Source organism: Lactuca serriola, chromosome 4 (assembly GCF_051521515.1).
Source record: "Lactuca serriola cultivar US96UC23 chromosome 4, Lser_US96UC23_V15, whole genome shotgun sequence".
Lineage (NCBI taxonomy): Eukaryota > Viridiplantae > Streptophyta > Magnoliopsida > Asterales > Asteraceae > Lactuca > Lactuca serriola.
In genome coordinates, this window is record NC_136411.1 from 40,703,083 (window position 1) to 40,720,508 (window position 17,426).

A 17,426-nucleotide genomic window follows, 5' to 3' on the forward strand; every position below is an offset into this window, starting at 1 on the left:
CAAACATGGTCAAAAATTCAATGGTCAAAGTCAAAGTCAACAATAAAATGTCACACCGTCGGTCGCCATGTCATGGCCACCCTTTAGTCATGTCGTGGCAGCGTGAGGACAATTTAATCACGAAGTTGTATGTCGCCACGTCATGACAATCAACCTGTCGTGTTGTGGGAACCGCTTTGCACAGCTTAATGCTTTAAGATCTTAATCATTCAAGCCAAGAAACCAAACTTTCCGGAAGCCTTTCTCCATCTCAAGACACCATAAAAACCATTGCTTTTTAGACATGCATGTCTTAAACACAAGCTAGGTCGAAATGAAGGGAAAATGAGATCAAATCTCATGCATGGAACCGTTAACTCACTTATTTTATTTTTAAAACAAAAAATCTATTTCTAAAAATACTACAATTTCATATTATTTTTCAGATTATTAAACAAACAATTACATTGAAGAATGAAGAACATTGATTCCAATTAATCAAACAATAACCACTAGATTTGTATATAAACACAAAAAATAAGAATGATTTAAAAATCTGTTAAAATTTCATGACTTCCTCAAACACTATCCTCAACCACCGCCAGCGATTTACTATCACCATTAACCACTGTCATCACCATTGCTGGCAACCAATAACCAGCGGTGAATTGCACATATTTTTTGTTTGTTAATACACTATTTTTTTATGTGAAAATATTAAATTATTTGGTGTGGTTTTTATTTGAAAGGATATTACCTAATGCCTTTGAAAGGAAATTACACAATGCCTCCTACCATAATGTATTAAAATGACCACATATGTGTGTCAGCATCTGCATGGCAAACTATGTATTGATCGTGTTTTGAATTATACAATCAACTTAGACCTCGTAGTTCGGAAACACGTTGGATACATATCAATGATTACGTCCAAAAATAAATAATAAAAAAATTGTCAAATCTTTTTTTTAGATTATATATATGGCTTAGACGCACCATTTGGAAGAGATTGATGTATTTGGTTGTTGAAAAATGATGAGTTGATTATGAGTTCGCAAGTTCTCACAAATATTTTAGTTTGCACGATAACTCTGTCATATATATATATATATATAAAGCTAGCATTTTTTCTTGAATCTCAAGCATTTGAAACTCCCATTCATTTTTCCTTTAACCACATTCATTTGAAACTCTCATGACTTTTCAATTTCTTTCTAATAATGATTATAAGTTGGTTAATAATCTTAAATAAATATGAAACCTAAAGTGTAATCATATATAAACTAAATTTCAATATTAAAAGAATATATTTTCTTCTACTTATAAAGTTATGTTTTTAACATTTAACATATTATACTTAATTTATTAGGTCTAATATGTTTTATATAAACCATTATCATTTTAAAGCTACAGCTTTTAAACAATTTGTGTAAAACACTTAAATTGTTATTTTAAATATGACCTTACAAGATCAACTTAAATATCAATTTTAGTTAAACTTAAGTAACCTAAAGAATATTTTGTAAATAGTTAAAAGTGATAAATTGTAGTGTCTTTCTAATAATGATTATAAGTTGGTTAATAAGGTTAAATAAGTATCAATCCTAAAGTGTAATCATAAATAAACTAAATTTCAATATTAAAATAATATTTTTACTTCTACTTAGAAAGTTTTGTCTAGCTTTTAACATATTATAATTAATTTATTAGATTTAATATGTTGTTGTATGTAAACCATTCTCAATTTAAAGCTACAACTTTTGAACAATTTGGACAAAATACTTAAATTGTTAATTTAAATATAACATTACAAAGTCAACTTCAATATAAATTTCAGTTCTACTTAAAACTCAAAGAATATTTTGTGAGTAGTTAAAAACGAAAATTTGTAGTGCTAAATACAAAAACTAAATTGTAGTATCAATTTAACTAAAATATTACTTAAAGATATTCTTATAATCGTTAAAAGTTTTCAAATAAGTAGCTTAAAATAATTTACAATAACAATAGTTAAAAATAACTCTATATAAATGATTATATTGTTACATTTAGAATAAAAAAAAAAAGTTGTTTGATGTTTTAAATAATTACAATGATAGAAATTAAAACGTTAAGCAAATAAATTTAAAAAAAAAATAATTAACAATAACAAAAACTATAAATAACATTAAACCATATATTATATTTAATTTTATTCATGAATAACCCATGGGTAGAGGCCATTCCAAAGATTGAGATTATGCGGTTTTAATAGATGTATATATTATCATATAATTCAAATTAATCAATATATTATATCAACTTAGTATACGAATTATTATATCAAATTTAATAACCACATTATTGTTATATTTAAAAAAAAACATATATTGGTAAATATTTCAGCTACATAGATGCTTCTGCGCAATGCACGGGCATTCGCCTAGAGTGTGTGTGTGTGTGTGTGTGTGTGTGTGTGTGTGTATATATATATATATATATATATATATATATATATATATATATATGGTAAGGTTCAATAGAGAACCATAATTAACCAAGGAACCAAGGAACCAATCTTTTTTTCAACTTTTAGAACTTATTTTTTATCAAAAAAAACTAAAAATACAGAAATTCATAACATTTTATCCTTTTCCAGTGATATAAAATTCGAACTTTTTTTTACGTCAAATTCACAATGTGAATCTTCGAAAATTCACAACGTGAATCCGGATCCACACGGTGAATCTGAAAAATATTTTTTACATTCACAATGTTAATATATGAATTTAGATATTTTTAGATTTTTTTTTTCGATAAAGAATAAGTTCTAGAAATTGAAAAAAAGATTTGGTTTCTTGAAAAACCCATAATTATGGTTCTCTATTGAACTTTTCCTTATATATATATATATATATATATATATATATATATATATATATATATATATATATATATATATATATACCCCTTGTATAGGGACATCCCTCTCAGGTCTAGCTAGCATAATATGGAAGGCAAACCGAAACTCATAAATGTTCTCGAAAAATGGGTGGGCATTCAGCAAGGCAAGACCATTTTGTGTATTATTCACAGGTACTATCAACCACCTATAGGTTGAAAGAACCAACATGATCTTCAAAAACAATAGAACCCTATTAATCGATGGGCAAGACTATTACTCATTATGTTTGCTTGAGACTCTTGAGTCTTACTAAAAAGCCCACCCCAAATGTCGCTAAAGCTAAGGTCATTTGGAGCCTTGCTTTGAAGAATGGAGATATCACCACAAAGTACCCGTTTCACTTTTCACCCACATGTATGTTTTTTCCATGTTCTTTGTGGTTATGTTATTGTCTATGTTGTTTATGTTTCTTTAAAGTTATTTATTAGGCTTTCGAGCTTGCCTCCTTTACTTTTATTGTTTTATGTAGTTTTTAGCTTGTTTTGGCTTATGGGGCATGTCGTGGTGGGGCCTTCCCTAGTTCCCTTTCCATATGTGGAGTCTCCATGAATAATTGTCGATTGAATGTCTACATTCCACTAAATACACCATGCAGTAACGAAAATTTTCAAAAACTAGAAATTTAGTGCAAAAGTAACAATCACATGAGTAGGAAGGGAAGGAGAAGGATCATTCCAAATTCCAATCAATCATTCATAATGATGCCAGATGGAAGAAAGGGGGCAGCTGCCAAGCAATGAAAATCCAGTCCAACTTCCATGAGGTGTTGGTGGAGCCGGTCCCCAGCGGCCTTAATAAGACCTATCCGTGAGTCGTGTTTTTCCTTGTTGGACAGTAGCCGCCTGCGTCTCTTCTCCAAGTCTCTTATCTCCGTATCAATTTCATCAATCTCTGAATCCAGTCTTTTTCCTTCCATCTGTGCCTCCTCCATTTTTTGTGTGATCCGTTTCAAACGTTGTTGCTGGAGGTCCTCCTCCTCCTGCTTCTCCTTTATGAGAAGCAGCTGTGTCAACCGCTCTCTTACCAGCTCCACCTGAAACCCATGAAGTTCCAGTTCCGCCACCGTTTCCAAACACTCCTCTATCGCGCTTCTCGGATCCTCAAATTGCAGCGCACAAGTCTTGTCAACCACCCGCGAAAAGGTCACCATGCTACCAATAGCCACTCCTTCCCGCTCGCTCTCCTTCACCCCTTCCAATGGTCCGAAATGTGGTTTCTGTGGCATCTTGCGCAACACTTCCATCGATTCTATTGTCTTCCAGAGTGTAGGACTGCTTATCTTAAAGGGCAAATTATCACCAAAACCTAAACCTTCTTCTCCCTTGGTTGCTCCACTTGGAGGAGATTCAGAGTCTATACTGATTATCCGTCGCTTTCCTCCTTTCCCTCTCATAGATGAATACACTTTTCCCTCCTGTGGCTGTGGATGTGCTTGTACTTTTACATTCTCATTATTGTCTTCTGCACCAGGTTGCTCTAAAGGTTTGGTTACTGAACTTTCCATCTCAGGGGGGCCAACACCTTCATTCTCATGATCATGATCATTAACTGCAACTGCAACTATAAATGTTAAAAACTATGCATGAACCAAATCTCCACTGATATGTGATAACTATACTATACCTCCTGCTGCTGCTGAAACTGGAGTCTCGGGACTTATGGCTTGTAATTTAGGTGGTCTCCCCCTCTTCCTTTTTGGAGTTGGAGTTGGAGTTGGAGAAACAATTTCAGCTTCCTCTTCCCCTTCCTTTTCCTCCTGATTCACATTTCACAATCACATATATACATACATACATACATACATAAAATAAGTGAGAAAGTGTAATGTTCTCACCTTATCAACCACTGTCAATGGTGACAACACAGCACATGGAGATGCTTGTTTTGTCTCACCTTCTGCAACATTGATCAACTGCTTAAGTTTCTTCTCTTGTGATATTGTCATCCCATTACATTGGGTAACATCTTTTTCCACATTTTTGTGGCTTCTTGTTTTGGCTGGATCATCTTTAGCTCCTGAAAACTCTTTGTTTACTACTTGAGCTCTTATATAAGATTCAAAAACAAACATAAAAACAAAAAAGACAAAGGCAGCTAATCACACACCTTTGCCTATAAGCTCGGTTTCCAATCTCCCCTTCTTTCTTGAAGAATCCTTTGTTGGAGTTTTCGGTTCAGCACCTTTTCCTCGTTTACTACACTGCAACAAGTCAAAATTCAAGCTTGGTCTTCAACATTGGGTGAAGGAAATTTAAAAAAAAATAAAAAAATAAAACAAGTATTGCTTAGTAAGGCAAAATCCCTTTGGCTGGTGGATCTTCACATCGGTTGCCTAACCAAAAAATGTTCAACTGACCACTTTCATTCCATGAGAAAGATTGTCAGTTTTACCAAAGGCTTTGTCATTTATTACACTTACTTCAGTATCCAACCCCTGAGATTGGCCATTTGTGTTTTGACTTGATAAACTTGGATCATCAGACCTAATTTCATTTCCCAGTCTCCTGGAAGGCAGTGAATTACTATCATTGCTGTCAAGATCTGTCTGATTTGTTCTCTTTGCTATTGAGGTTGCAACAGTAGATTGTTTAGGGGTTGTCTGCTCAAGCTGTTTGGACTGAGTTGCTCTCCCATCCGTCTCACCCTTCACAGAATTACATTCACCCTGTCCCTGTAGAACAACAATCTCAGTATTATTCACATAACTACAAAGTGTGCACTCAAAGAAAGCTAAAACTTGAGAGATCATGTAGTAGATCCAAGTTCAGTTAACACCAATATAAAAACTAAAGCAATTGCCTCCTTACATTAAGAAGGAACGAAATTACAATATCAGTACAAGCAAACAAGACAGAATCAAGGATCATATACAGCCAAGCCAGTTCCCAGCTGAAAGCCATATATAGCTTCTGGCAATATAGTTATTGGTATAGTTACTTTCTAAAATGACTAATCTCATGGTTCACCATCGAAACTGATGCCACAAACTTTGCAACTTTACTCAAAGGACAAAGCATAGATGATAAATGAGGGAGAAGAAAAAGATGTGGGAAAATGTAAATGATTTTGTATTTAATGTAGGAGAGATGGTAGCTAATTATAATCCCATAATAATAGTGACTGTAGAATAGTTTCCTTTTCTTGCTTTGACTTGTGCATTTATTCTGGACACTTCTCGGTCAATCAGAAACAGGAAAACCTTAAATCTGTTATGGTATCAGACCTACCGAAGCTTGGGAAACCTCTTTAGCCTTGGCTCCAATACTCAAGGACTTCATTGAACAAGACAGAGTTTATGATTTTCTTGTAGGTTTAAACTCTGATTTTGATTCAAATCCTTGGAAAGCCTGAAATTCCTTGCTTTAACGAAGTGGTGGCCATTGTTAGAAGTGAGAAGAGCAGGAGAACTTTAATGCTTGAGAGTTGAGACCCTTTCGTTGAATGGCTCGACAATGGCAGCTGAACATGTCAAGGTAGGAAGGGAAAATAGAACCAACTACGAGTCCAGATTTGGGAAAAATGATCAATTTAAAACTCAAAATCAAGATGGAGTATGGTGCACTCATTGCAAAAAGACACGTCACACGAAGAATAAATGTTGGAAGTTACATGGAAAACCACTGAGTCATGAATGGGGACAGAAAAGTGCAACAGTTAGAGACAAAGGACAAGCTCATGCTGTAGTTGACCCAGAACTAGAAGAAGTCAAACAAGAGCCAATAAGCCTTAAACAAGAGGAAGTGATCTTTTTTCGGCTCTCTAGAAAAACATTCTGGTGGCAGACCTTCATTCCCATTCCCAGGTAAACAACCACTTTCATTTGGATTTAATGTCTCAGATTCAAACCTAAAATACTCTTGGATCATTGATTCCGGAGCCACTGACCATATGACTCACTCTTCCAAACACTTCTCCACATACTCACCTTGTCCAAGTAACAAGAAAATTCCCACTACTGATAAGAACTCGAACCACTGTAGCCGGTAAATGAAATATCCAAATCAGCACATCCATTCTTTTAAAAAGTGTCCTTCACATCCCAAATTGTCGACTAATCTGATCTCCGTAATAAAAAAAAAAGAACCCTAGCACGAGATTTACGTTGTTATGTGATATTTTCCGATGAATATTGTGTACTGTAGGAAAAGGATTCGGGGAAGAAGATTGGACTTGTTCAGGAAAAGGATGATCTATATCGTCTTTAGTAGCCAAAAAAACCCAGATTATCTCACTCGTATAAGATTCTCGCTCACTCATATCAGAATTTGCTTAGTCATCTTTGTTTGAAACAATTGATGTTGAAAGCCTTCATTATGAGGTATCTAATATTTCCAATGTATCAGGTGCACGATGGTTCGTGACATTCATTGATGGTTGTACACGGGTTACTTGGGTGTTTCTGTTAAAGCATAAATCAGATGTTAGCACTATTCTCCTTAATCTCATTTCAATGATAAATAACCAATTTGGAGTCAAAGTTCAAAAGGATAAGATCCAATAATGCTCGAGATTATTTCAATCAAACTCTCACCTCCTATTTCAAAAGGAGGGAATAATTCAAGAATCTTCCTGTGTTAAAACGCTTCAACAGAACCGAGTGTCAAAGAAGACAAATGGGCATTTATTAGCTCAAACCAGAGCATTCTTATTCCAAAATAACGTTCCAAACTATTTTTGGGGAGAAGCCGTGCTCACATCAACTTACCTTATAAATAGACTTCCTACCCAAGTTCTTTGATTCAAAAGTCCAATGGATGTACTTTCTGCCTTCTACCCAAATATATCCACTTCCAACAATCGTGTTCCGCGTATCTTTGGATGTATCGTATCTCATATTTGTTCACATCCATAGCCAAGATAGAAACAAACTTGATCCCCAGGCTTTACAGTGTGTTTTTTGGGATATGCCTCAACCTAGAAAGGGTACAAATGCTACCACCCCCCCCCCCCATCTAGAAGGTTGATGTAACCTTTAGCGAAAACAATCCCCACTTCACCCAACCTTATCTTGAAGGGAGAATCGTAAGGAAGATAATGGAAGCTTGGATGATCTTTTCCATGACTTATCTACATCTTTGCCTTCGCAATCTCAATCCACATCTATTCCTACATCATCCCAATCTCACTCCAAATCATATCATTGATCTTGCATCGCAACCTTAATTCACATCTATTCCTACATCATCCCAATCTAACTCCCCAAATGCTCTTACGCATGATTATGTCCCTAATCCAGAAACAGTTTCACCGGTTCCAGTTCGTGAAACTATTCCAAAACCGAATCCACACAGTTTAGAAAGAACCCGGTATACTCGAGACAAAAGAACATTCTGGACCTGAGCAAGACGCTGGGTGTTGATACTAGTCCTTTTGATCCTTCAAATAGGGTGATAATCTCTGATTTTATACCCTTGCAAAGTGAAAGTAAATCTTGAATCTCAAACAAGTGATCAAAATCTATCTATTGCCTTTTGTAAACAAGAAAATAGATCGAGGGTGAAAATAACCTTATTGATTGTGATCAAATTACAAGGATATGTCAGGGTATATAAAGAGGCAGGATCCCTAGACATAGAAAACCCTACGGGCCTATGGGCTAAAACTAGGCCAATGCTAATATGTACAATATTTACATTCCAATACTCCCCCTCAAGCTGGATCATAAATGTTAAACAGTCCCAGCTTGTTACAAATGGAAGATATCTGCAAACCAAGTAAAGCTTTTGTAAAGACATCAGCTAGTTGACTTCCGAACATGGGAAGTAGAGAGGTTCCATCTTCTAGCTTTTCATGAGTGAAATGACAGTCTACTTCGATATGTTTAGTCCTTTCGTGAGACACAGGATTGTTTGCAATATGGATAGCCGCCTCATTATCACAATACATGTTCATTGGTGTTGTTTGAGCAAACCTAACTTCACCTAACAATTTACTTACCCATATCAACTCACATGTAGTCTGAGCCATAACTCTGTATTCAAATTCAACACTTGATCGTGAAACGACATTTTGCTTCTTACTTTTCCATGCAACTAGGTTCCCTCCGACAAAAACACAATAACCTGTAGTAGACCGTCTGTTTGTAAGATCTCAATTATAATCAACATCTATGAACCCTTCAATGACATGATGACCATGACTTTTATATAGGATGCCATGACCAGGAGCACCCTTTTGGTACTTCAAAATATGACTAACCGCATCCCAATGATAAGTTCGAGGTGATGACATAAACTGACTTACAACAGTCACCGGAAAAGCAATGTTTGGACGTGTAATCGTCAGTTAGTTAAGTTTTCCCACAACTCTCCTGTATTTCTATAAGTTCTCAAGTAGATCTCCATCATCTGCTTTCAAATTCATATTCAAAACCATTGGGGATTTACAAGGCTTTGTTTCAATCAGCCCAGAATCTTTCAGAATATCCGAGCAATATTTCCATTGAGACAAACAGATCCCTTTTTGAGTACGAGAGACCTCAACTCCCAAAAAATATTTCAAAAGACCTAGGTCCTTGGTTTGAAACAGAGATGCAAGGAAATCTTTCAGTTTCTTGATTCCAGTTCCATCACTCCCAATAATCACAATATCATCAACATACACCACTAGCAGAATGCATCTAGAAGAAGATGAAGAAAAGAACACAGAATGATCATAAGAGCTTCTTCGTAAGCCAAACTCTGTTGCCACGGAATTAAACCGTCCAAACCAAGCCCGAGGGGATTGCTTTAAACCATACAATGATTTACACAACTTACAAACCTTGCCATACTCCCCCGGGAGCAACAAACTCAGGTGGTTACTCAATATAAACCTCCTCATGTAAATCAAGATGCAGGAAGGCATTCTTCACATAAAGTTGGTGAAGGACCCAGTTGTAAGTAGCAGCTAATGAAATGAACAAGCGGATGGAAGATACCTTAACCACATGAGAGAATGCTCTAAGTAGTCAACCCCATAAGTTTAAGCATATCCATTTGGATCGACTTTCACCGTGAATACCCATTTACAACCGATCGCCTTTTTACGTACAGGTAACTATACCAACTCCAATGTATTATTATGATTAAGAGCATTGATATCATCAATCATAGCATTCCGCCATCAAAAATAGTTCAAGGCCTCACCAACCATTTTAGGAACATGTATAATATCAAATGTAGAGATCATAGAGCGTGAAGTTGCAGACAATTAACCATAAGATACAAAAGAGGCTATAGGGTACGTACATGAACACTTACCTTTCCTTAGGGTAATAGGACATCAAGATTAGGTTCCTACGTATCGGAAGGTGATGAATCACTCATAGCAGGAGTCTCATCAGTAATTAGATCTGCAGACGAAGAAGGTATTGTATCGGTATTTAATGTAGGTCGTTGTCGTCTATATACGTGAATAATTGGCGGCTTAATATGCTCTTCACGTTGTGTGGAGTTACATGGGCTAGGAGACGCAGGCGAATGTATGGTATATACCGACAAATCATTAGACACTTTTTGGTTTGAATGATTGGTCATAGGAAAGGGTATATTTTCATGAAATGTAACATCTCAAGACACAATGTACCGACTGAGTGTAGGAGAGAAGCACTTGTAGCCTTTCTAAAGTCTAGAGTAACCAAGGAAGACACATTTCAAGGACTCCAGATCCAACTTGGTTAGGTGTGGTCGGGTACTCTTACTCCGTGAACAGTACCAAATGAACAGTACGATGAACATTGCCGTGAACAATAATCTCTCTTAACGCAAAAAAAAAAAAAAAAAAAAAAAAAAAAAAAAAAAAAAAAACCTCCAACCCTAAGCCTCGCTCCGATACCATGTAAGCCAGAAAATAGATTAAGGGTGAAAATAACCTTATTGATTGTGATCATATTACAAAGAGAAGATGTCAAGGTATATAAAGAGGTAGGATCCCTTGACATAGAAAACCCTACGGGCCCATGGGCTAAAACTAGGCCAATGCTAATATGTACAATATTTATATTCCAATACCTTTAGAAAAGGAAAAAGAGAATGCACAAAAAGACCATTGTATCCCTTATCACACTACACCTCTTTCCAAAAATTATCTCTTACATTCAAAGCATTTCTTGTCAATCTCAACTCCATTACCATTTCCACCAATTTGTATGAGGCATTATCTAATGAAATGGAAGCAAGTGAGGAATGTATAAATGCATGCACTAGAAAAGAATAAAACTTGGAAGTTGGTTATATTATCCAAAGGAAAAAGAACAATAGGATGCAAATGGGTTTATACAGTGAAATACAAGGCGGATGGGTCAATTAAAAGGTATAAAGCAAGAGAGGTAGCTAAGGGATATACGCAAACTTTTGGCATTGATTATCACCACCTCCGGTCCATATCTCAACTATCACCAATGCCATCTTCTATCTTCATTCATGTTGTCTATTATCATCGCTGCCGACTCGGGTGACTTTCTCAATTATCTTTTGTTTTTAGTTTAGTATTTGAAGGTTATTGATTTGCGTATTTAGGGTTTGCATTTTTATTTGATTACATATGATGTATTTTTACTCAATTTCTTATGCAAATTTACTTTAGCAATTATTGTTTGATAAATCATTTTTTTTATTTTTCGATTGTGTAAATTTTGTAAATCGGATTCAACTGACAATTGTTTATTATTATAAAGCCCCACTAATTTGTAATTGATGAATTCGATTTTTGTTTTAATGGTTTGTTTTTATGGGTGTAAGTTATATGTGTCATATGTGTTTTCAATATGTGTTGCATACAATTGTTATTATCGATTCTAATTGTCGAACATTTGATTATATAAATTAAAAATGAAGTGGGTGAAATATAGCAAGAACTTAAGGTTTATACAATTTGATGACTAATGTTTGAAAGGTTAATTAGCAATGCTTATCACTATTATTCAAGTTATTTTTTGCTATTATATGTGCTCTTTTTTATTAATGTAATTATAGTGTACTTTTTTCAGATAACTCCAAAAAGAAAGAATATAAACCGAGTTCACCCATTGCTAACATATGTGCAAAACTGTATATTTTCATAGCTTATTATTATTTTGTATTCGGGAATGTTTTATAGGTTAGCAATGTTTATTACTATTATATATGTTTTTCACATAATGCTTTTATTATTTTTGCAAGTCACGAACAATAGATAAAAGCTTGTTATTCTCACGACAGTCATTTTGACAGAATTTAATTTCATGACCATTATTCTGTCAGAATGTATAAAATGATTCTTAGCAATAATATTCTTATAGAATGGATTGGTGCTTTTGTTAGATTTTGTTTTTTTTCCTTTTTTTTAACCATTCTTAGTTTTGATCTTTAAGAGTTTATTCTATGTATTATGTGAGAATATATTCTATGTATTCTGCCTGAATGTATTCTATGTATTCTGCCAGAATGTAAAAATTGACAGGTATTGCAAGTAACATGCTTTTAATTATTCTTAGTTTTGTTGCATTTTTTATAGGAATGGTCGGAAGAATGGCTTGAAGACATGATAAGAATGACTTGAAGAATGAATCAAAGATTGATCACACTTGCAGTTTAAGAATGTTGTTATTTTTTAAGAATTACACTTGTATTTGTTCATTAATTGTATATTTAAGAATGATGACTTTTTTTTTAATATTCTTTTAAATATGTATAAACATATTAAAGTGTATAAGGCTATTAGTATGTAAGAATATATATATATATATATATATATATATATATATATATATGAATTTGTATTTATTTTCAAATGTATATGAAAATATTAAAATGTTGTTATTCTTCAACCGGGAGTTCAAGAATTATGTTATTCTTCATTAATATTCTAATACAATAAAACTCTGAAAGAACATCATTCTAATAAAAAAAACATTCCGAAAGAATAAAATCGGTTATGTTTACAAAATACGTTTAGAATTAAATTGAATTAATTTAAAAAATTCAGATTTTTAAAATTAGGAGAATTAATTATCCCTAAACAATTCGAAAATTTCCTTTTTTAAATATAGTTAACTGTCCAAAATACCCTTATGCTGAAATTGTGTGATTATATGGTACATGTTACCCTATTGTAATATCATAGACTCTCCGATCATGACCATTGATTCTATTCCATCCGGTGGTCCAGATCTGTGCATTTTGGCACACAATAGTTGGTAAAAACACGATAACCTAAGCCTATATATATATATATATATATATATATATATATATATATATATATATATATATATATAGCATAATAGCGAATATTAATAACTCAATAAATAATAGTCTAATAGTAGTGCAAAATGAAACTAATAGGCCTTAATAGTAGTGAATAATAACAAATATTAATAACTAAATAACTAATAGTCTAATAATAGTGCAAAATGAAACTAAAAGACCCTAATAGTAGTGCATAATAGCAAATATTAATAACTAAATAACTAATAGTCTAATAGTAGTGCAAAATGAAACAGGTAAGACCTGTGATAAAGAAAGAGATAAGAAGATTCAGTCGCCCAATAACATTACGCACGCATAGGTATGCGTTAGGAGTATTGTACACTACTACACGTTATCTCATAATCTAGGGTACATGTGATGCGCATCTCGGATGCGCTTGGATGCGCACGCATCACCTCCCAACACAGAACTCGCATCGCAACATTAGATTGAAGCGTTTTTGGTTGCACTTTGGTGGGCATCGCGTCTAATGTGCGCTTTTTTAAACCAAGGGGGAAACTTATATATTTGTCACATACATAGCTTATGCATGGTCAATCAGTTTATGCATAATATAAAGGATACCCATTTGCGAGATGCACATTGAATTTTACAGTATCTCAAAGGAGCACCAGGGAAGGAGATCATGTTTGAAAGAAATAGCTATGTGAGTCTTGAGGCATTCAGTGATTCAAGCTATGCTACATCATCAATTTACAGTAGATCAATAACAATGTATTGCACCCTCCAAAGAGGAAGCCTTGTGACATGGAGAAACAAGAAGCAAAATGTGGTGGCACGATCTATTGCTGTAGCAGAATTCCACGCAATCACACAAGGTATATGTGAGCTATTATGGCTGAAAATTATCCTTGAAAATCTAAGGATCAACTGGGAGTGACCAATGAAGCTTTATTGTGACAATAAGTCTGAAATAAACATAACTCACAATCCAGTTAAGCATGATCGAACAAAGCATGTTGAATTTGACAGACATTTTGTCAAGGAGAAGTTAGACAGTGGCTTAATTTGTACCCCATTTGTGCCTATTCATGAGCAACTAGCAGATGTCTTCACTAAAGGGCTAAATAGACCAATGTTTGAAAGAAATTTATCCAAGCTAAGAATGGGAAACTCCCACTCACCAGCTTGAGGGGGAGTGTAGGAAAATGTAAATGATTATGTATTTAATGTAGGAGAGATGGTAGCTAATTATAATCCCATAATAATAGTGATTGTAGGTAATCCCCGATGTAAAGGGATTCCATAGAATAGTTTCGTTTTCTTGCTTTGCCTTGTGTATTTATTCTGTACACTTCTAAGTTAATAAGAAACACGGGAAAACCTTAAATCTGTTAAAAGATGTAGGTGTTTATTAAAGAGGAGTGGAGGTCTAAATAGGACTAATACAGATCGCGAGAACTTCTCAAAAGATGAGTATGCAGTAGGGGAAGAGCAAAGAAAAAGTTCTTTGAGCAATATGGAAGTTACAAAAACTAGCGAACAACTAGAAAATGCATATTCCCTTTCCATATACAACGCAAGAAAAAATAGAGGCAACTAGCTTCAGGCGCCATTGACTCACTCTCATTCATAATATTGTTGCATGTGGTGAAGCTAGCATTCCTTTTATTGCCTATTTTACCCCTGATTATGGTATTATCAGGGCTCAAAGGAATTGCTCTCAAGATTTATATCTTGATTAAAGCTTTAGGTTCTAAATTTAAGCAAACAAAACAAAAATCTTTTCTATGAAGTCTTTGGTAGAAGAAATTGAATGAAAAGACTAACATGCTACATTACACAATAGTCAATGGAGGCAAACCATAATAGAAAAGAAAGCAGATCAGTTAACCAAGTAAATGATGATATGAATACCTGGAAAGTGATGAACCATTTTCCGCGTTTCCACTTCATACGTGGCCTTACACTTGAACAATCAAATTCTCTCTCTTTTTTTGTGTATTTAAAGAACACGTTGTACCTATTATCAGCAAGTTTTTTGGTAACTACTCCCCTCCACCAACCAAAATCATAGTAAGCATCCACCTTTTCCAGCAAAACAAAATCCTTATCCCTGAGGCTCAGATGAGGTGGTGAGGGTCGGATTTGTTGGTAATCTACAGTAACTTTATGAAGAGTTGCTTCATCACCAATTCCTGGCTGCTGATGCTCAACCAGAAAAGAATTGTCGCCCAAGTTTTCTACAACAGTTGCAGGGAACCAAACCTTCAGATTTCCTACCTTAATACGCACTTCGACTCTTTTGCCTACAGTGAACAGCAACCCTGCTGTTCTCTTTCGAGCGTTTTTTTAATGGAAAACAATGTCAGAGGAAAAATTCACAATGATTAAACTCAAAACTTAAAAATTCACTAAACCTTTTTATGTTCCTTCAAAAACGTATCAACAACGTTTTTCTTGAAATGGTGAAGAAGCAGGACATCTTTTTTTGGATTCATACTTGCCTTGTTCATATAAAATAACTACATAAAGAGAAACAAAACTATATTACATATCGACATATTGTTACCTCTATTTAAATTTTACCATAAATAAAACTATAAAAGTGTTTAAGTAACCTGTAAAAACAAAACACATCCACCTAGATATTTTTGTTTCAATCCTTTTCTATTCTGAAAAGAAGCAATGCTCTGCACAAGAGTTTCAATGGCATGTGTTGCCCACCTCTTGTGATTCATATCATCAATGTTATTTAAATACTTCCCATTTAAGCTACCCCTTCCTGGTGCACATACAATACGAAGCAAGGATAAGAGAGCATAAGCTTTTGTAGCAATGTTCATGTCATTGCTTTTAAGATGTACTGCAATTTTTTTATTGGATACTGTAAATTGACAGGGATTACTATCTGCAAACAATGTCTTTAACTCTTTTGAAGGATGTTTTTTCAAATCAATCTCTTCCACACCATCTTTAATTCCCATGATGTGAGTAAATTCTTCAGGTGTGACTCTATAGTCATGACCATTGATATTTAGACTCTTGTTAGAGACATTGAAGATGGATACTAGATCGAGTATAAGATCATTGTTTCTCACCCCACCATCCAGCTCCAAAAGACTCTGAAATGGGTTATCTTTCAAATTGGTTCTCAAAATTGTACACCTCTCTTCCCCTAATTCTTTCCAACTGTTTACAAATTCAGTGTCTGAGCATTGAATTCTAGTCCTTGGTCCATTTGTCTGCCCATATGTTTCAATTTCCTCCTTGGGCAAAACAGTCCACAAGTCTTTAATTTCCTGTTTTTCTGCAACATTGGATACTTCTAGCTTTCTGTTATTTTTATTGTTACATTCATTCTGAGAATCCATTTGATCTTATATTATAATAGCCTGCATTTTTATCATGTAAGATGCATCAGTAACAAAAAATAGCACAAGTTTTGGTACATACATACAAGTTTAAGTAGCAATAACTAAAAGATCAATGCATCAAGTTTTGGTACAAAATAAATCTACGAACTATAACAATAACGCTCAAAACGCAACCTGAAACACTATCAAGCATTAGAATGAAAATAAATCTATGAGCTATAACAAGAAAATATTCATATTACTGATGATGGAATCAAGAACATAATTACTTAATTACTCTTGGCTTGAGCAACATCTTTTGAGCAAGTGCAAATTGCACCTTTGCAAGAAACAACATTGTGTTTAGAAAGCACCAGATGCCGAAAATAATGAAAGCAATAGGCATAGATCAGATATAAACCTAAATCGACAGCTCTTTACCAAACTTATAACTATTTGATGCTAAAATCACTCAAAACAATATGAAGTTGATATAATCAGAGGACAGAGACTGATAGAATCGTTACCTGGCTTGCTGGCTTCTTCAAGCTAACTTCGTCAAGCACTCAAGCCAATAAACACTCAGTCTAATTTGGGTTCGTGCCTTCGTCGGTTCGAGGTGAAGTAGTGATCAGCAAGAATTGTGTGGGTACGTCAGTCGTGAAGGTGAACTGGTGAAGAATTGCGTGGGTTTCGTTCGTACGTCAGTTCGAGCAAAAGGCCTGCGATCGAGCTAGGGCTTTCTTTTCCGGTTTGACGGTGGGGGAGATTTGGGCGCCAATTCAAAAACAAATAAGAAAAATTAAGGTGTTTTAAGTTTGTTTAGGTGGTAATGGGACTAGATAGAACAATATTTAGGGGTGTCAAAAAGTCTACTGTACCCGTTCTCGTGGGGTCCCGTCCTGTTTGGGGGAATTTTTTTTAAAAAAATCGGAGCGGGGAAAAGGCTAACCCCCGTTATAATTTCGGGGGCGAGAT

The 17,426-nt window shown here is 34.6% G+C and overlaps 1 protein-coding gene across 1 annotated transcript; it reads right to left on the reverse strand.

Annotated features, from left to right (window-relative positions):
• Positions 1-3,458: 3,458 nt before the first annotated feature.
• LOC145101371 (uncharacterized) lies at positions 3,459-17,282 on the reverse strand. The gene is made up of 9 exons (XM_079038558.1): positions 16,976-17,282; positions 15,714-16,487; positions 15,513-15,617; positions 15,010-15,429; positions 5,343-5,594; positions 5,030-5,123; positions 4,758-4,939; positions 4,547-4,679; positions 3,459-4,477 (listed from the first exon to the last, which is right to left on the reverse strand). Exons 2-9 carry the CDS (start codon positions 16,464-16,466, stop codon positions 3,609-3,611), a joined length of 2,808 nt encoding a protein of 935 aa, XP_078894684.1. The 5' UTR covers positions 16,467-16,487; positions 16,976-17,282; the 3' UTR covers positions 3,459-3,608.
• Positions 17,283-17,426: the final 144 nt, after the last annotated feature.